The 20,548-nt window shown below is 44.2% G+C and overlaps 1 protein-coding gene across 2 annotated transcripts in view; it reads right to left on the reverse strand.

Moving 5' to 3' along the window:
* Positions 1 to 2,235: 2,235 nt before the first annotated feature.
* Positions 2,236 to 20,548, reverse strand: part of PDGFRL (platelet derived growth factor receptor like) — a 46,429-nt gene continuing 28,116 nt past the window's right edge. Inside the window, exons 3-6 of one of the 2 annotated variants that reach the window (XM_068532266.1) lie at positions 14,012 to 14,163; positions 9,497 to 9,790; positions 4,241 to 4,380; positions 2,236 to 2,749 (exon numbers count right to left, since the gene is read on the reverse strand). In XM_068532266.1, coding sequence (XP_068388367.1) covers positions 2,561 to 2,749; positions 4,241 to 4,380; positions 9,497 to 9,790; positions 14,012 to 14,163 — 775 coding nt within the window. In that variant the 3' untranslated portion in view covers positions 2,236 to 2,560. Of the gene's footprint in view, positions 2,773 to 4,240; positions 4,381 to 9,496; positions 9,791 to 14,011; positions 14,164 to 20,548 lie in introns of both variants that reach the window. The other variant, XM_068532267.1, reaches the window with a different exon arrangement.

Raw genomic sequence — 20,548 nt, forward strand, 5'->3', positions numbered from 1 at the left:
AGTCAGCGTATGCATCTCTGCCAAAGCCATAGAAGAGCGAGCAATAGTTGCTAGAACGAGGATTCTTTACCACCAACCCCGCTCAGCCCTTTGCCGTGGGGGGAGAGGGAGAGACAGAAAGGGCTCTGTCTTGCCCGCGTCTGTTCATGCTTTGCATCCTTTTGGAGTAACTTGTTGGCAGCCTTTCAGTGTTCAGCCATGTCACCTGAAACTAGCTAGATTTTTTAAACTTACCCATGTGGACGTAAAATACTACAATCCATTTTCTCAGGCTATGAGCAAATGTAGAACCCTAATTTTGCTTAAAAAGAAATCTGTATAAGGAAAGGGCAGTACCAATGGATTGCTTTCTGCCTTATTTTTATCTTGATCTGAGCCATCCTCAGTGATTTCAACTGGCTGCTTCTCTTCCACTATCCCCATTCCCCCCTCTCCTTTCTCCCCCATCCAGAGCCACAAAAGCAAACCTTCTACCTCCTTCCTACTTTTCTCTGGGACAAGGAATATGCTTTTCCAGAGCCAGCTCATCTTCGAGGTGCTGAACCACGTTCCAAATAAACCAAGGCCTGGATCCGATAGTACAAATTTTGGGAAATCCTAGAGAGATTAAAGAATGAAAAAGAGTCATTGGCTAGCAGAACTAAGAAAGATAGGACTCAGTGCTTATGGATGAATAGGAGCACCTTGATAATAGAACAAAACAGTCTCTGGAGATAATGCTAAACTTCCACGTACCTTTGAGGAATCCTTCTGTCCTTGGGAAGGTAGCAGAATGACCAGCTGATGAGAGAAGAATGTGGCTTGTACAATTCTTCTCCAATTTGCATTTCAATTTCTTTTCTAAACTTCACTTATTACCTCCCCCACTTCTACTACTTTGGGGGAGGTGGAAGGAAGAACTGTGGCTTTTTTCTCTGTCTCCCTGCATGTGTCAAGCTTGTGCTGTCAGTATTTACTAATCAGCATTACTGATGTTTGATGGCTGTACAAATAAGCCCTATAGTAAGAACAGATTCAGGCTACTAGAGGTGGACCTTTGAGTTGACATTTACACATACACTACAAAGCAGATTGATATTCATGATGCATGTTTTGTTTTTGTTTTTGTTTTACTAGTGATCGTGTCTGAAGTTTTTAACCTCCAACCGTTGATTATGTGTGTACCCTTCCATATTTGTTTCTGATAAATGGGAACGTAGGTTCACTGCCACCTCCTGGAATCTCTCTGCTCGCATTTCCAAGTTGTTCTCAATGTCCTTAGCCAAAGTTGGGTTTGCCGTCCATTCCCTGCACATGGTAAATCTCGTGCTGTTCCCTGCTGTGCTCCATGCCATTTAGGTGTCTGGGGAAAATGATCCTTACACAATTAATGTAAAATGTCTTCAGAGAATGGGAGACAACAGGAGAGAAGATAGGAAACAAAACACGGAACTGTAAAATTATCTTCAAACCAAATGTGATCACTTAGGATGCAAAATGTTGGCACGTCATAAAAATACGGATGTGTAAACAACTGTAGTTGTGCTCAGTTTGTAGTGATGGAAAGTATTTTACTTTGATCGAATAAATAATGCTGGAATATTCAATAGAAGAATTGAATCCTCTGACATACTTCACTCTCCAAGGTGTTACCCAGTTTATAGCAGCATAGGAATTGACATCGTGTCTCCTCTTAACCTATTTCCCAGGAATTTCCAATGCAACCACAAAATTGGTCATGGGCTGAAATTTGGCTCACAGAGCCAGACTTAGAGCTTTTCTTTTCTATATTCAAAGCTATGTGTATTTGAGAAATAAACTTTTACTGGTTTTAATAATAAGTTCTGCTGTATAACGTAAGAAAATTGGAACAGCTACAGTCTAAATATTTTTGAAGATGGTAAAAAAAAAAAAAAAAAAAAAAAAGCCTAAATGAAGTTGAATCTTCCTTGATCTGTGCATCTATTTTACATCAAAAGTTAAACTTTTAAAAACACATGCTGTGGTTCTTATAGAATGTCTTATCTAGAACTAGTACTTTTGAGTGCAGCAGTTAAAAGGTTTACATATTTTTTGATACCTTCATATCATACAATAGTTCACGTATAGTTGAACTATATATTACTCCATTTTTAGATTCTCATATTTTGTGGTGGTTATATCAAAGAGAATATTAGGTATTGACTCAGACATTGCTGCCAAAAAAATCCTTCTGGATGTACTTCAAGCCAACTTAAAAAACGAGCACTTAGCCCATTTTTTGTTTTTTAGAAAAACTTGCTCGTTTAATAGAAATGATTATATAAAGTTGTTTACATATAGGCCTTCTTAGTATAAACACTAGAAACCCATATACGTAGGTCAGCAGTCAGAATACATGCTTTCTGTTAGAATTAACACTTCTATAATTAGACCGGGTGACTTCCTTTTAGTTTGGAGGTCTGGGTCTGACTTACAAGGCAGGGCCTGGGGTTTGGCGCTTGACATCAGCCTCTGGCAAAGCGCTCGTCAAAAGAACCCTGGAGCTGGTTGTGTACACAAGTGGGCTTTCCATCAATTCATTTATACTTCGTCTTCCAAGTCAGGAAGACTCCACAGTGGTAGCTACTGAGGTCTGTCCTCGGAGATTCTGAGCGGTGCAAATGTAATAACCTGCGTCAACCGTCTCAAAGTCTTCAAGGATCAGAACGCTCTGGGAGATCCTCGTGGTGTGGCCCAGTCCTCTCTGGATCAGCCGCCAAGTGTCTTGAATCGTCACGGGCCTTTCATCCTGTTGAACGACACCCGCAGGGGCTGAAGCACAAACCACAAGCTGCTGTAAACAGCTCCCATTCATCCTCCGCTGTTGAGTATCCCTTTCAAAGTGCAAAACACATGCTTCTAAAAAGACTATTTGGTATGCGCAGCTCATGGGAGCTCTGACACACTGTCTAGTCAGTTTAGGCTGCATTTTTTCCAAGCAGAGTCTTGAATTTCATTATGCTGTTTGGCTTTCTCTTTCTGCCCTTTTCATCAATGTTTCTACTTAATATAAATTTTATTCTTTTGGAACTCCAAGAATGTGGGACTGGTATTAGGCATAAGAATACAGATAAAACTTTCCACTGCTCTCCTGTTGACACTCCCCACGTTCACCCTTTCGCGCAGGGGTTCTTATTCACAGAACTTAAAGTCAAAAAGAAGCCCGAAGCACTCACCGTGTAAATGAATACGAGCTCCTAATTGTTCAGACTGGGAGAGGGAGACATAAGATTAGTCAAATGTGCCGTAGGACTACAGTGGGAGAGAAGTTGTACCGAGGATGGATAACGTGATACCCTAGGTGACTTAACTTCGTCTTTCTAGAAAGTGAGATGGTCACTTTTGAGATGCTTCATCCAACTTTGGTGATAAGTGGTGTTTTCTGGATTAGTTTAAAATAATTGTAATATTTATAGTATTACTAAATTAATACCCTTTCTGCTAATAATTAGCAACGTAAAAAAAACCCACCTCTAATGAAAATTATTAATGTCTTCTAAATGGAACAACACTTTTTAAAAACAAGTACCTAGTACTAGAAAAGTACCATTCTCCAGGGGGAGTTATTTTCCACCAATCACAGCCCTTAAACCAGAAGTGTATTGGCTACCGAGTACATCTTAGGAGGCCAAATCTCTCCTGGCAACAAAGGGATTATTCCATGTTGGTAGCAAAGCTGTTTATTTTTGTGAGCAGAACAGGCCCAGAGGCTACATGTGCTGGAGTTGTTTTTATGGGAAGTCTATTTTAAAATGATCTCGGCCTCACAGCACCTTTTTGAAGGCCTGGGTTTATATGCCAACTTGGTGGTTGTCTGTTTAGAGCTCCTTGCCCTGGGGCCCAGCTTTTATAGGGGAGAATACTGAAGGATTCCAGAAGGAGGTTAGACTGGCCTCCAATCGACCCAGAATTAAGATTGAAGATTGAGGTTGCGGGTGAAGGAAGGAGGCCCTCCTTTCCTGTTCATGCCCTGTCCCCTTCCTTAAGGGTCATGAAGAAAAATAACATGGAGTACATTGACTGAATTGCCTAAGGGAACCCAGTAACTTTTTTCCTGTACTTAAAAAAAAGCCATTTGTAAATATACTGAAACATCTTAGGAGAAAACAAGTGAGCCTTAGCCCTACCATAGCTGCACACGTCTCTCATACGTCTTAAGTTATGGTCCATATCAATGAGTTGGGGGTGGGTAGGGAACAAAACAAGTAAGGTGGCTGGCTGAGGCCCGGGGTATGCTTACCTTCTGCCCTGGGTAGATCCACCTGAATTCCACCTCCACATCCGGCTCCCCGAGGACCGTGCAGAGGATGCTGATGTCATCCCCACCCTTCACTTTGTTCGCAGATGCCAAGATGGTTGTTGATGGAGGACCACTGGGAACTGGAAGTGAGCAGGGGACAGGGGACGTGAGATGAAATCCATGGGGCATGGCAGAGACAAACCAACAGACGTGTTCTCTTCTTTGGGCAGGTATGGAACATTCCTGCCTTTCTTCAGCTCCCCAGCTAGCATCGGGCCTAACCTCTCCACCACTTCTGGTTTCCTCTGACACCTCCTCTTTCTCTACCTTGGGGGTCCAGAACGGGGTGGTCATCCAGAAGTCCCCAGGTCCAGGCATTACACTTGTAATGAGGAGAAGAGCCCAGAAGGTCTGCCAGGAGCTCACGTGAAGGGAATAAAAAGGTAGAGGGAGAAGAAGGGAATAAAAAGGTAGAGGGAGAAGAAGGGAATAAAAAGGCAGAGGGAGAAGGGGATTGGGGGCAGAGCAAGTAGAAGGGAGAGAAGGCAGCCTGGAGGGAGAGCCACTGACGGGTGAAGACGGACAGGTGTGCGGCCTCAGGAAGTAGAGGAGAGAGTCTGAATCTACCAAAGGGAGAGACATTTGTAGGAAGGGCGCGTGATGTTTCTACTTCACAGCATTTCAGAGACAAAATTCTTCATTAGGCTCAGTCCACTCGAGTAAGTTTGACAGCAGCGTTGAGCAAGGCAACGTGCTGGGAGTGGAGGCTATGGCAGCGAACCAGACAGACGTGGTCTCTGAGCCCCGGGGCCTCTATTCTAGTGGGAGAGGCAGACACTCAGCAGGTCACTGTGTGGTTGGTTTAGAACCTGAGTTGTGGGAAGAACTTGAAGGAGAAGCCCAGAGAGCTGGGGAGGTTCAGGATGGTCTGAGAAGCAGGAAAGGCTTCCTTAAGGGATGTGTGAACTAAAATCTGAAGGAAAAAGGGGAGGCACCAGCAGACAGGCCCGGAGGGGAGGTGGGGGAAGCCTGGGAGAGGGCAGAGGCCGGCCATGCAAGAAGACTTTCAGGCCACGGGGAAGGTTTTGACTTTGGTTCTAGGAAAAGCAGAAACCCACTGAATGGTTTTAACTGGAGCTATAATCAGCTACAGTGTGGAAGATGGACAAAGCATGGGCACAGAAAAGACCAGATGGAAAGGTATTCATATTGGCCCAAGGAAGAGATGATGATAGTTGAACTCTTTGCAGTAGGATGGAGAGAAACAGCAGAATTTGGGGGACTTGATGGAATAAGTCAAAAGGACTGGGAGGAGCCGGGAGTGTTTCGGGCTCCTGCACCCTGGAACTGCAGTGCCATCACTGGGGTGAGGAAAGCTGGAGAACCAGACCTGGGAGGAAGGCCCAGAGTTCAGGGAAGGGCCTGTGAAGCATCTCAGCACAGATGTTAGGGAGAGAATTGGATACACGAAGCTGGCACTCCCAGATCCGGGCCACATACATTCCCCTGGGAGTGATTAGTGAATAGATATGCAGCAGAGCACAGCTATGGTTGAGACCACCCAGGAAGAGGATGAGGACAGACAAAGAAGGTGCCTTGGGGAACTCCCAACATTTAAAACCTGGGAGAGGCAGCTCAGCTCATTCTATGAGGCCACCATCACCCTGGTACCAAAACCAGACAAAGATACCACAAAAAAAGAAAATTACAGGCCAATATCACTGATGAACATAGATGCAAAAATCCTCAACAAAATACTAGCAAACCGAATCCAACAACACATTAAGAGGATCATACACCATGATCAAGTGGGATTTATCCCAGGGATGTGAGGATTCTTCAATATATGCAAAGCAATCAATGTGATATGATACACCACATTAACAAACTGAAGAGTAAAAACGATATGATCATCTCAACAGATGCAGAAAAAGCTTTTGACAAAATTCAACACCCATTTATGATAAACTCTCCAGAAAGTGGGCATAGAGGGAACCTACTGCAATGTAATAAAGGCCATATATGACAAACCCACAGCTAACATCATTCTCAACAGTGAAAAGCTGAAAGCATTTCCTCTAAGATCAGGTACAAGTTAAGGATGTCCACTCTTGCCACATTTATTCAGCACAGTTTTGGAAGTCCTAGCCATGGCAATCAAAGAAAAAGAAATAAAAGGAATACAAATTGGAAAAGAAGAAGTAAAACTATCACTGTTTGCAGATGACATGATACTATATGCAGAAAATCCTAAAGACGCTACCAGAAAACTACTAGAGCTCATCAGTAAATTTGGTAAAGTTGCAGGGTACAAAATTTAATACACAGAAATCTCTTGCTTTCCTATACACTAACAACAAAAGATCAGAAAGAGAAATTAAGGAAACAATCCCATTTACCATCACGTCAAAAAGAATAAAATACCTAGGAATAAACCTACCTAAGGAGGCCAAAGACCTGTACTCAAAAAACTGTAAGATGCTGATGAAAGAAATCAAAGATGACACAAACAGATGGAGAGATATACCACGTCATTGTCAAAATGATTATACTACCCAAAGCAATCTACAGATTCAGTGCAATCCCTATCAAATTACCAATGGCATTTTTCACAGAATTAGAACAAAAAAATTTTACAGTCTGCATGGAAACACAAAAGACCCCAAATAGCCAAAGCAATCTTGAGAAAGAAAAATGGAGCTGGAGGAATCAGACTCCCTGACTTCAGACTATAGAAAGCTACAGTAATCAAAACAATATGGTACTGGCACAAAAAACAGAAATATAGATCAATGGAACAGGATAGAAGGTCCAGAGATAAACCGAAGCACCTATGGTACCCTAATCTATGACAAAGGAGGCAAGGATATGCAATGGAGAAAAGACAGTCTCTTCAATAAGTGGTGCTGGGAAAACTGGACAGGTACATGTAAAAGAATGAAATTAGAAAACTCCCTAACACCATACACAAAAATAAACTCAAAATGGATTAGAGACCTAAATGTAAGGCCAGATACTATATAACTCTTAGAGGAGAGCATAGGCAGAACACTCTCACATAAATCACAGCAAGATCTTTTCTGATTCACCTCCTAGAGTAATAAAAATAAAAACAAAAATAAATAAATGGGACTTAATGAAACTTCAAAGCTTTTGCGCAGCAAAGGAAACCATAAACAAAATGAGAAAACAACCCACAGAATGGGAGAAAATATTTGTAAATGAATTGACCAATAAGGGATTAATCTCCAAAATATACAAACAGCTCATGCAGCTCAATATCAAAAAACAAAGAACCCAATCAAAAAATGGTCAGAAGATCTAAATAGACATTTCTCCAAAGAAGACATTCTGATGGCCAAAAAGCACATAAAAAGATGCTCAACATCACTAATTATCAGAGAAATGCAAATCAAAACTACCATGAGGTATCACCTCACACCAGTCAGAATGGCCATCATCAAAAAGTCTACAAACAATAAACGCTGGAGAGGGTGTGGAGAAACAGAAACCCTCCTACACTGTTGGTGGGAATGTAAATTGGTACAACCACTATGGAGAACAGTATGGAGGTTCCTTAAAAAACTATAGACCTACTGTATGACCCAGCAATCACACTTCTGGGCACATATCCAGAGAAAACCATAATTCAAAAAGATACACGCACCCTGATGTTCATTGCAGCACTATTTACAATAGCCAAGACATGGAAGCAACATAAGTGTCCATCGACAGAAGAATGGATAAAGAAGATGTGATACACATATATATATAACGGAATGTTACTCAGCCATTAAAAAGAATAAAATAATGCCATTTGCAGCAACATGGATGGACCTAGAGATTGTCATACTGAGTGAAGTAAGTCAGACACAGATAAGACAAATATCAATGATAGCGCTTATATATGTGGAATCTAAAAACTGGGCACAAATGAACTTATTTACAAAACAGAAATAGAATCATAGATGTAAAAAACAAACCTATGGTTACCAGGGGAAAAGCAAGGGGAGGGATAAATTGGGAGATTGGGATTGAGATATATACACTACTATATATAAAACAGATAACTAATAAGGATCTACTGTATAGCACAGGGAACTCTACTCAGTACTCTGTAATGGCCTATATGGGAAAAGAATCTTAAAAAGAGTGGATATATGTATATGTATAACTGATTCACTTTGCTGTACACCTGAAACTAATACAACATTGTCAATCAACTATACTCCAATAAAATTTTTTTTAAAAAAATTAAAGAGCTGGCAAAGCAGAATGAGAAGGCCGTGGGGAAAGCAGGAAAAAAAAATGGGACCGGGGAGAGAGGGTTTCATGTAGGCGAAGTAGAATCTAGAAGGACAAGGACAGAAACTTGTCTGCTGGACTTAATGGCCTGGGAGGGCCTTTAGCCAAGGCTGCTTTGGTGGAGCTTAGGGGAGAAAGCTGAGGAGCATGTGGGAGGGAAGAGGACGGATGGGGACCGGGAGGGCTCTTTCAGGGAGTTTGGCTGTGATGGAGGAGAGAGATGGCTGCAGTGGAGGGTGGTGAATGGAGGGCTGAGAGGGTTATTTGGTAGCAGAATGTTGGAGATCGTGGCCTTGTGAATAAGTCTCACGGCTGAGAACAAGGGGCATGAAGGAGCCTAAATTCTCATCTCAGAGAGCAGCTAGCTCTGGGGCCACTCACCCCATCACAGGGTCCCTGAGCAGGACCACTCCACCCCACACGCAGACCACTCACCGGGCTCATGTCAGAGTTCCTCAGAGGGGGAACAGTCATCAGTGAGGGACCAGAGTGCAGGAAGAGGAGCTACCTCCACTCCTCCCTCACAGGGCTGGTGGGGGTGCTTTCTCTCCTGCAAGTCGGGGGAGGGAGGCCCGAGAGAACCACTTGTCAAGGAAGGGGAGGTGACGTGTGGTGCTGTAGTAGGAGAGCTGCTTGCTGGCTGACCGTGTGCCCGAAGCTCAGGCTGGAGAGCACAGGAGGGTGACACGGGGATCTGGGATCCCCATGATCAATCACACGGAGGCAGGACCAGAGTGAATGTTGCAAGGACTTGAAGAGAAGGGAGTTGGGGGGAGTTGGGTTGGGGTCACGGGCAAGGAGGTAGAACGTTCTAGAAATGGCACTGCTGCAGAGGAGCCTTTAAGAACAGCATTCTGTGCCTAATTTCCCTCCATAATTGGGAAGAGCAGAACCTGATGCTGACCAGCTGGAAGTGACTCAAATCTCGGCCCCGGAGGGGAGCGGGCTTACCTTCTGCATAGAGCAGCTGGTACTTGACAGAGATCTGAGACTTGCCCCCGACCTCCGCCTTGCAGTAGACCACCCCCTGGTGGTCGGAGTGAGGTTGCAGATACACAAAGCCTCTCTTCATATCGTAAACGATGTCTGTTCCGTTGGCCTGGATCTCCTTGGCCGGGAACTCCCTGTGGAGCGTGACTTTGGCCGACAGGACAGTCACTCGACAAGGAACCACAGCCTGTCTGTCCGGGTTCAAGTAGACGACATCAAAGTAACTGGGAGAAGGTACAAAGAGTTCTCCTTTCTCTGCAAAGGGAAAGACACAGGCTCATTTATTCTGGAGAAACAAGGTAAGAGCACTTAAAGGGATTCCTATATTCAGGGCACAAAGATGAGGGCGGATTGGCAATATACTCGGATCATGGAGTCCTTCTGAATTGAAAAGGCTATTTTTAAAAATGCTTTTCCTTTTTTGGAAGAAGGATGTTACTTCCCATCTTCTTAAAGGAAATAAAATAGGTATTACTTCAAGCCCAAATCAGGCCCATTGGATCGTCCCACTGAGGAAGCAGGGAAGGAGGCCGATTTCCTTGTGTTAAGAGCAGTTTTAACACCTGTGAACAATCTGCCGTGTGTCTAGAGAAGTCAGCCCCACAGTCCTTGCTTAGTATCTGCCCATTGGGAGGAATTTCCTGGCTCAGCAGAACCTCTCTGAGACGGGCCCAGTGAGGGTGCTGGTGTCCTCACAGCCCAGAGGACTCGTTCCTGGCAAGGTCAATGGAAAGGGAATCAAGCAGGGACAGATGAGGAACCCGCTGGTCTCAGGCTCTGGGCTCTGCTTGGCTGCCACTCGGCTGGGGACCTTCAGCCATTTGCTTACACTCCTGTTGCCTTTGAAATCACTCTGCATGTTCTTTAAGCTCTAGATGATGGCATTTTTATCTTACAGAAATGAGGACTGGTTTATCCATACGTTCCTCAGGACAGTCAAGGGACTCTGGATTGGGTTTGGGGGGTTTTGTTTTTTGTTTTGGGCACGGCACATTAAATACTTTGTTTTCTGGATCATTCTGTGAGAGATTACACAAGCGTCTAAGAGAAATCTTTGACTTGAATCACACCTCAACATTTATTAAATTGTTTCCCATGTTTTCCTACAATATTCCCGAAACAATTATTCTTGGCTTTCTTCACTAGCCTTTGTGCCCCAGTTGTATGATTTTTTTTGTTTTTTAGGTTGGGGACAGAATTCCTGGACACAGTAGCAAAATGTCTTCACGGGCCAAGAGTTCTTTGGCTCTGAGTGCCAGCCTCTGTAACATGGAATCATGGCTTCCTGAGTCTCCATTTTTGCAAGACTTTCCATCAGTCTGGGTGACTTGTGCCACTTCATGATAAACTGACTTTCAGGCTCAGGCAAGGGCACCTTGATCAACGTCGTACCTAACAGCCCTGTGTTCACACAGAATAAGTCCGTGTGGCCTTGAATGTGTCACTTCATCTCTCTGTGCTTCAACATCCCCATTTGTAAAGAGGAGAATCTGGAGCAGATAGTATTAAAGATCTCTTTTTAGCAAACATATTTAAGGAATGTATGATTGTCAGGTTCAGAAACAACTTTTGTTTTAAGGTTTTATGGAGGAATCTGAACCAACGAGCAAAGCCAGTAGAAGAAGTGAACAATCTGAACTTGAGAACACAAAAATGAGGTCTTACTTCCTGTACTATAATCCATGCTTTGAAAGAAGTGACCACAGCAGTTGCTTTAACAAACAGAAAAAAAATATGTATTTGCCAAGTGAATGGAGTAAGCAAGGCTGCAGGAAGAATATATGAATGAGTAAACAAATTATTATCTATAAATTAAATCTGTCAAATTTTCATATATTCATCACTTGACATTTATTAAGCATGTACTACCTAAAATATTAATTCATTTGATTATTGTAACTTGAAAAATAATAATACTGAATTTCCTTTAAAATAAAAAAAATATTTGCCATCAGTAGATTCCATCTACCAAAAAAAAGTATGTTCAAGTTTATATTTAAAATTATAGATCACATATGCCCCCCCACTCAAAAAAATTAGTTAATAGGCTATAAGCTAAAATCCAAATTATAACAAACTCCACGTTTGGTAAAGTGCTTGTTAATGTGGTTTTACTACATTTGTAAACTGGAGCCCATGGCCTTTTACTATGAAGAAGCCCTACTGCTGGTAATCTCCTCCTCCTTGATCTGGGTAGTGGTTACATATGTACAGTTCCCTTGAGGATCATGCACTGAGCTGTAGAGTCATGATTTGTGTATTTACCTTTGTATATATTATACTTCAATATAAAGTTAGAGAGGGGGGAAAAAACCCTCTGAGAGCCTCCTGGATGCAGATTAAATATAACATGTGGCAGTTGCTTAATCAAAAATTGCACAAATTAACCACAGTCAAAAGAAGCTTCACAGTGTTTGCAATCAAACCGTAGGAAACATAAAAACATAATGAATGCCAGACGTTTCTGTGTGGGTGGTAGGGAAGCATATGTTCTGAAAGACTCCAGAGCCAACAGCCTCCATTACAGCCCATCTTGGTTTTCCAAACCCACCCAATGCCTGAAAAGACACATCGCTAAACCTTATACCGAAAATCCAACTGGACTCCTAGTGCTGAGGAATAAGAAAACGATACAACGCTTTAGGTCACGTCCCTGATCCAGGTTTCTTGAAGGTTGAAATAAATATTGATTTTGTTCAGCCTTCCTTTGATGCACAAAAGGGCTTCCGTAAGTTAAGAAAGAGGATCTACCTCCAGAACTCAGAGAACCTATGACCCTAGTGAGATAGTCTGCTCGAGGCAGGTCTTCAGTTCAAAACCTCAGCTCCAAAAACCACTATTTGGGGAAGACATGACAGTGCTAATCACGGCAAAGAATTTTCATTCTGCAATTTGAAATATGGTATCAGTCCTTGTCCAGAACAACAGGCTCTGTTAGTCTTCGTTAGTTGCCTTTTCCACTGCTGCTTCCTGGTGTCGTATCATACTAAGGGCACATGGGCACTTCTGGGTGGCACATTCCAGAATGAGGCTCAGAAGTGATGGCCCATGAACAACTGTCAGCAATTCTGACAACACCATTTATGCTAGCTCGTGTGTGCCTGTCAATCTGTGCATCACCTTGTCTTAAAAGTGGATTAAGGCAGTAAGAACATTGGATCCTGGATCAGAAAAACGGGGTTTGACTCTTTACTCCGCCACCTGAAGTCATGGAACGTGGAACAAATCACCTTGCCCTGTTGCGTCTCAGCATCAACATTATTATTTCTAAAACAGATAAATTAAGTAGTTCCTACTTACTTCCTCATGGTATTGTGGAAATGAAATGAGAGGCATGGGTTTCCAGGATTGCAGAGCACTCACCTGCTTGCCAGAGAGGAGCTGTTTGGGTAGGAGGGGAGAATGTATGAGATTTTGCTAAAGCATTCATTAATGGCCAGAGACAAAGGTCATTTGAGTTGTAGACCTAAGTCACTGCGGCAGCCCCTGCCCAGACACTAAGAAAGCCTCCTGGCTTCACCTGAAATGCCTTGGACAACAGCAGCACTAGGGCATAGCGTTTGAAAGATTCCTGAAAGCTGTTCCTGACCTCTGAGCCTTGCTGGAGAACGTCTTCCTCCAAAGTTTAGAATTTAGAGATCTCAGCAGAGGAAGGAGGCTGGCAAGCTACTCTGCAGGGCCCATTTCTCCAAGTGCAAGTTCCACCTGGCAAACCCAGATCTGACCCTGCAGGGGAGAAGGTCTGCATATTTTCAGGCACCTCACTTGGATTCAGGCATCAGGATTGGAGCCACACAGGCTGCAGCCGTTGGGAACACTGCCCCAAACCTCAGCTCATAGCACTCACAAAGACAAACGCGAGGAGGCCTTTAGCCAGGCACCCTATGACTACGGAGCTTCCAGAAAGGAGCTCATCGGAGATTCTGAGAGCACAGTGACCGAAAGTCTACAGCAACGCTGTGCAATAGAGCTTTCTGTGATGATGGGTGGTCCTCTGTCCCCACCGTCCATTAGGACAGCTACAGCCACATGTGCCAGTGGAGCACTTGAAGCGTGGCAAGTGCCACCGAGGAACTGAGCTTTTAGCTTTAATGTTAACTAATCCCCATTTACATTTAAAGTCACACATGTCTAGTGGCTACCATATTGGACAATGCGGTACAGACTCTGGAACCAGACAGTTCTGGGTGCAAATCCTGGTTCAGCCACTTACTTGCAGTCTGACCTGAAGGACTTACTTAATCTCTCTAAACCTTAACTTTCCCATTGGAAAAAAAAGAAATGATATTAGTACTGACCCTGAAGGGTTCTTGTGAGACTTACATGAAATAATTGATGTAAAGCATTGAGCCCAGAGCCTGGCAAACAGTGAGCGCTCTGATTGTACTTATTTGATGATCAGCAGACAGTGGGAACCTTCAATATGGACTAAGTCCAGAGGTCTGAAGAGTTCCACTAACGCAGCCAACCTTTTACCTGTAAAAATGATGTAGGTGGAGCCCGTTTTGGCCTCGTCCCTCCTGCAGATGTAGCCGTTGCAGAGCTGCCCCCAGCAGCTGAATTCACCCGTGTCGGCCGCAGTGGAGTTGACCAGGGTCAGCTGGCCGTAGCGTTCGTGCTGCTTCACACTGTCAACAAGAGCAAAGCCGGGTCGCGGTGGGGCTGGGGCCTCGCGCCCATCTCTCCCTGCTCCATCATCCTCGCAGATAAAGCCCCAGCGGCTCCAGGCAGAGCGCTCTTTCTCAGATGGCCCTGACTAATAAAAGAGTGTACTTGGGGAAAAGTGTGTTGGGGCGGGGGTAGATGGCGGAGGCAGAGAGAAAGGCCTTTCCTAGAAGGAAGTCACGTTTTCTAAGGAGAAGACATTCTCTTCAACCTCAGGACTGGGGTTTCCTTAAGTAAAATCACTGGTGCATTGCAACGCAGCCTCACAAGTTCAGCCACAAAGCCTCGGGCAGGCGTCTTGCTTTCAGCTTTTGTTTCTCATGAGTTTATTTAAATAGCAGTCAACAGGAATGAAAGCACATAGCACTATCCAGGATGCAAAACCTCTTTGATCAATAAGAATAAGGCTCTGAATACAAGCTTGGAATCTTTGAGATGCTACACTATGAAAAATAAAAACTTCCCTTTCAGGAAAAAGTGCATTGGTTGCTGAGATGCGGAGCCCCTATCATGCACCCACCTCTGGTCAAGTATTTAGAGCTTTTGGGCACGTCTCCTCTGGCCTCACACTATTATTTCTACTTTTAATTTCTCATTTTTTAATCTCTTGTATTTTTATCTTGTTGCATGTGAATATATTTGCAAACCCCTTCAGGTCCTTTTAGAAATGAGGAGAGATAAATATTTATTATTATTAAACACTGGTGTTAGCCGACTGTCATGGTAATTAATTGTATTTTATTATGTGAGGAACCCAGATGTGTCATCCTCAGGATGGATGCCCCCCCCCTCCACGACCGTGGCCTTGGCATGTGAGGATGCCAAAATAAATGGTTTCAACCTGAGGATGCACCTCAGATCCCCTCTGGGATCCACATACTTTTCTGATGTGGGTGAGATCCTCCTGTGACGGGTTGCAGTAACGCCAGCACAGTCGCCACTTTGAATTTAGCACACAGCAGAATGGCTCGCTGGTTGGTCTATCAACACAGCCTGTTCTGGTCTCCGCTGAGTAGCTGCTTTGCCCACCCGTTCTGCCAGGAGTTGCTCTGTACTCCCACTCCCTCCACTGCCTCCTTTCAACTGAACGGAAATCTCTCCTCCTTCAGGAAGCTTCTAATGAGAACCAACTCAGAAATCTCCCTGCTTTCTCCCAGTGATGTAATTGGCTCTGTCCTCTCACCCCTCCGATACCTCTGGCTTCCTGTTATTACAATGGATGGTGAAAACTTTGGGGGCAGGAATAGTGCCCTATTTGTTTTATATTCTCTAAGCAACAAATCTGTGCACGGTATAAAGTTTCTCTAGAAACAAGGGGACTGAAATGAAATTGAACATCAGTGTTGGAACTGGAAAGAAACTTAAAAAGCAGGAATCCAGTTCCCAATTTTGCATATGAGGAAACTGAGTGTCAGAAAGCAGAAGGGACTCCCCTGAGACCCACAGCTGGAGAACAGCTGAACAAAACTGTCTTCCTTAACTCAATTAAGTGTGTACCTAATACGCATTCATTAGATGATAAAATGCATACAAAGTACTTCATGCCATGCCTGGTTCACTGTATTTTCCTAATTATATCTTAATTACATATAACTGCAGTTTAGTAGTAGTTATTTTGAATACTGCTACAACAATGAAAAATATGCACAGCCAACATTGGGGATGGCTAGCACCGCAAATAAAAACCAGTAGCCCAGGACTTCCCTGGTGGCGCAGTGGTTAAGAATCCGCCTGCCAGTGCAGGCGACATGGGTTCGAGCCCTGGTTCGGGAAGATCGAATATGCCGTGGAGCAGCTAAGCCCGTGCACCACAACTACTGAGCCTGCGCTCTAGAGCCCACGAGCCACAACTACTGAGCCCACGAGCCACAACTACTGAAGCCCGCGCACCTAGAGCCCGTGCTCCGCAACAAGAGAAGCCACCGCAGTGAGAAGCCCACGCACTTCAACTTAGAGTAGCCCCCGCTCGCTGCAACTAGAGAAAGCCCGCGCACAGCAGCGAAGACCCAATGCAGCCAAAAATAAATAAATTTATTTAAAAAAAAAAACAAAAACCAATAGCCCTCAAGGATATGACAATCCAGCTGGGGAGCTAAAACTAATATACATGAAAAGATCAGAGAGTATGCTCAGAGCAAGAGCAGGAGGAACTCTGAGAAGGGGTGCATCACCGTGGGTGGAAGAGGTGGAAGGCAGCTTAGAGGCGGCGGCAGGACAAGCTGGACTTGGAAAGGTGGAGGTGGGGGGACAGCAGGGGCTGAGAGACAGCGAGTTTGCTGGCTCCGGAGAACACAGCCCCACGGGGCTGGGAGGGACCTGCTCTGCTCCTTTCACTGCCGTGTCCCCAGTGCGTGGTGGGTAGAAGGCACTCAGTGATGATTTGGGGATTTAATCCATTAATTACAGAAGGAGATGGAGGGAGGGGGTTGGAGTCACAGGGCATGTGGTTGAGAACGGCGAGAGGGGTACACATTTCACTCACCAGGCAGCAGGGACCACCCTCGGTTTTGGAGGTGGGAAGCGCCGGGCCCACCTTAGCCAGGGTACGAGTGGAGAGAACAGGCATGGGGGAGGCAGGAGGAGGAAGAGGGAGAGGCCGTTACTGGGGTGAACAGCAAGCACTGGGGCCCGGCTGGGTGTTGGCGGTGGAATGGAAGTGAATACAAGGCTTGTTTTCTTGGGGAAGATTTACGACAGACTGGGTATAAGAGGTGGAAGAAAGACACATGAAGAATGACCACTTGATTTGTGTTTCCATGCGATGGAAAGAATGAGGTTTAACTGACTAAGATGGAAGCGCTGAGAAGAGAAAGGAGATGCGGGTGACCAAATAACAGATTCACTACTGGAGAGTTTGAATTTGTGATAAAATGTGGGTCAAGTAAGTGTGGACGTCGTGTGGTGTCATTGGAAATACAGGCTGGGCACAGAGGAGGTAAAACAGCTCTAGATTTGTATCTGGGGGAATCGTCTACAGTGGGTACAAGCAGGAGCTAAAGGAATGAATGAACTCAACAAGGAAAAGTGTAGAGAAGAAAGAGAAGGCTGAGGACAAAATCTAGAGCCAAATCAGGGGGCGCATAGGAAAAGAAGAGGTAGGTGGAGGGGAAAAGTAGAATCAGCAATGAAAGAAGATTCAGGAAAGGGGATCATCAAGGAGAAAGATTCAAGAAATTGATGGTTAATGCCTTTCAGAGAGATTCATGACCACATACCCACACACTTCATCTGGCAGAATGAAAGTCTTTGGCAACCAAAATAGTAATTTCAGTTGTGAGGATGGAGCTTCATTTCAGCAGATAAAAGATGAAAAGGTAGACAGAAAATGAAGGTGAAAGTCTTCCCAGGTGGACCATAACATCCGGCCACATTCCCTATAGAGCTCAGACCCCAGGGTGCAAAATCAGTAAGTGATCAATAAATGTATTGAGCACCTTCTGTGGGCCCAGCATGTACTAGCACGGTGGTGATAGAAATTGTAAGATGCCATTCCTACCAGGAAAGAAACTGCGCACATAAAAATGTAGCACTTGGGGCTAACCCCACCACCATGCTGTATCTTTAGCAGGATTGGGGGTGGAAGGAAGGAAATGCACTGGAAAACATTTCTGGATTTTTCCACCCCCTCTTCTCTGTAAACAATGTAAAACAGGAAGCAAATTATTTAGCAGGATTACAGTTTAAATGCCTGGATTTAAAATGTCCATTTCTACTAATGGGCTCACATAGTCCAAGCAGCAGGCTACCCAAGGGGTTGGGATGTGACCTCAGGCCTCTGGGGGTAGAGTCTCCACCACGAGGTGAAGACGGGGATTCACTGAGCCCTGCAGAGCCCGGTCCCAAGATGCTTCAACCGTAGACCCTCCCTCCTCCTGTAACTACTTCACAGATCCCTGGGGATGGAAGAAGTGCAAGATGTGAAGTTTGAGTGGAGCTTTGAAAAAAAAAGGTGCTGCAACAAAAACAGACTCACAGACATAGAGGACAGACTTGTGGTTGCCAAGGGGGGGGGTGGGTAGGGGAGGGAAGGATTGGGAGTTTGGGATTAGCAGAGGCAAACTATTATACATAGAATGGATAAACAACAAGGTCCTACTATATAGCACAGGGAACTATATTCAATATCCTGGAATAAACCATAATGGAAAAGAATATGAAAAAGAATATATATATATATATATATATATATATATATATATAACTGAGTCACCTTGCTATACAGAATTAACACAACATTGTAAATCAACTATACTTCAATAGATTAAAAAAAAAACTAGAGAATCACTCTGAAAAAAATAAAAATAGTAAAAAGAGGTGCTGCAACAAATTGCCCCCCCCAAAAAAGTAAAGTTAAGCAGAATTTACATTAATTGGAGGCAGCTCTGAACACCCCAGCACATCAGCTGACCCCAGACATTTTTATTCCAAACCAGCACTTCCAGACCTGACCCACAGTGAACTCTGATGGACAAGTCCAGGTTTCAAAGAGTATTTGTCCAAAATTTAGAACTGTGTGTATGTGTGTCTTCCAATGGGCTACCCTGGCCTTCACATACACAGCGTCCGTTCCCATCGGTGGAGGCTGGAAACTTCGTGTATGTAGCCCAGCCTGCTCTTTTCTGGAGGGGACCATGTCATGGGATGGCACAGAGGAGGGGACTGATGGCTCCCAAAGTCAGGGCCCACTGTGCGTCTCACCTGGGGAAGTGACCAGGTGACAATGGTGGGGTCATCCACGCTCCTCTCCTTCCCCCAGACTCTATAAGACAAGCGTGGGAGGTGAGCCCTGGGTTCCAAGATAATCAATTCATTGGTTCCCTAAATAGTGAATTAGTGCAAATGAAATGGGAGTATCGGGAGGAGAGAGGCAGGGACACAATGATGTCTGAAGAGTTCCCTGCTCTCAAGTTCCTTCATGCAAAGTGCCCTGGGCATTTCAAGGAGGGTGAACAGGACAAGCTTCAAGACAGAGAGTTTCAACATGCACCAAATAGAGGGTGTGTGTTCCCCGGGAAGGAGGTCCCTGAAAGGAGACCAAAGGCAGGTTCAATTCGTAACAAAGAGGGTTGGGCTGGAAGGCAGGTGGCCAGAGGACCGTGGTGACAGTCAGCAGGCACATGAGGTATAAGATCATGGACTTTGGAGCCACACTGACAGGATTCAAATCCCAGCTCCACCATGACCTTCAGACTCCTTATCTAGAGCTCATGCCTTCCAGTCTGGCTACACCTACAGACTCCTAGTGACAACAACAATAAAACCTAACACATATGGAGGGCATCAGGCTAAGCTCTTCAAGTTCGCTCAAGACTTAGATCACAGCCTGGCACAGAGTAAGAGCTCAATATATTTTAGACGTTGTTACTGTGATGGGCCTCACGACCACATTAGGATGGAGGTACTATTTTCCCCCTTTTATGATGAAGACACTGAAACTTACAAAGTACTTTATCCAAAGTCTCCCAACTCTAAGTGGTAGAGCTTCTAATCTAGTGTCATATAGACTCAGGTTACGAATGTTTGTAAATGAAAAGGACATGGATTTCCATCCTACTGAAATGAAAGGAAGGAATTTTGACTGAGAAATGGTGCCTCTATCTAGCTTGTAAATCTTGTTAAATATTGTCACACACACACACCCCCAAAAAACTCCTCAAACCTGGAAGATCTGATTAAATTAGTTCAGTATTATTCATGATACCCCATTTTCTATTTAAATGGACAATTAGCCATTCAGCAAGTTGTTGAAGGAAACAAGGGCAGCAAAACAACCAGTTATTACCATTATAACTGACAGCACCCAAGGTACACGTTACTCTTTCTCAATCCCATGGGATGGTGATGACGAAACTATGACTCATAATTAAAATCTAAGTAGTGCTTAACACGTGGTAAGTACTGTTTTAAGCCCTTTGCACATTTGGACTGATTTCATCCTCAGAACAGCCCTGAGAGTTAGGTGCTATTATTATACCCATCGTCATAGGTGAGCAAACTGAGGTTAGGTAACTTTCCCAAGTCAGTGTTGGAGTCCCAGGAGGAGTAGTTGAAGGTCAATTTAAATGACTTTCCTAGGGCCACCCAACTATATGATCCCAGATGTTCTGCCTTGGGAGACTCTGTGATGACTTCACTGCATAAAACAGAAAGGTAAGGAGGAAGGTGAAAAGATGTAATCAAACCTAGAGACCGTCATACAGAGTGAAGTAAGTCAGAAAGAGAAAAACAAATACCGTATGCTAACACATATATATGGAATCTAAAAAAGAAAAGAAAAGAAAAGAAAAAAAATGGTCAGAAGAACCTAGGGGCAAGACGGGAATAAAGATGCAGACCTACTAGAGAATG

Source organism: Eschrichtius robustus, chromosome 21 (genome assembly GCF_028021215.1).
Source record: "Eschrichtius robustus isolate mEscRob2 chromosome 21, mEscRob2.pri, whole genome shotgun sequence".
In the NCBI taxonomy this organism is placed as follows: Eukaryota; Metazoa; Chordata; class Mammalia; order Artiodactyla; family Eschrichtiidae; genus Eschrichtius; species Eschrichtius robustus.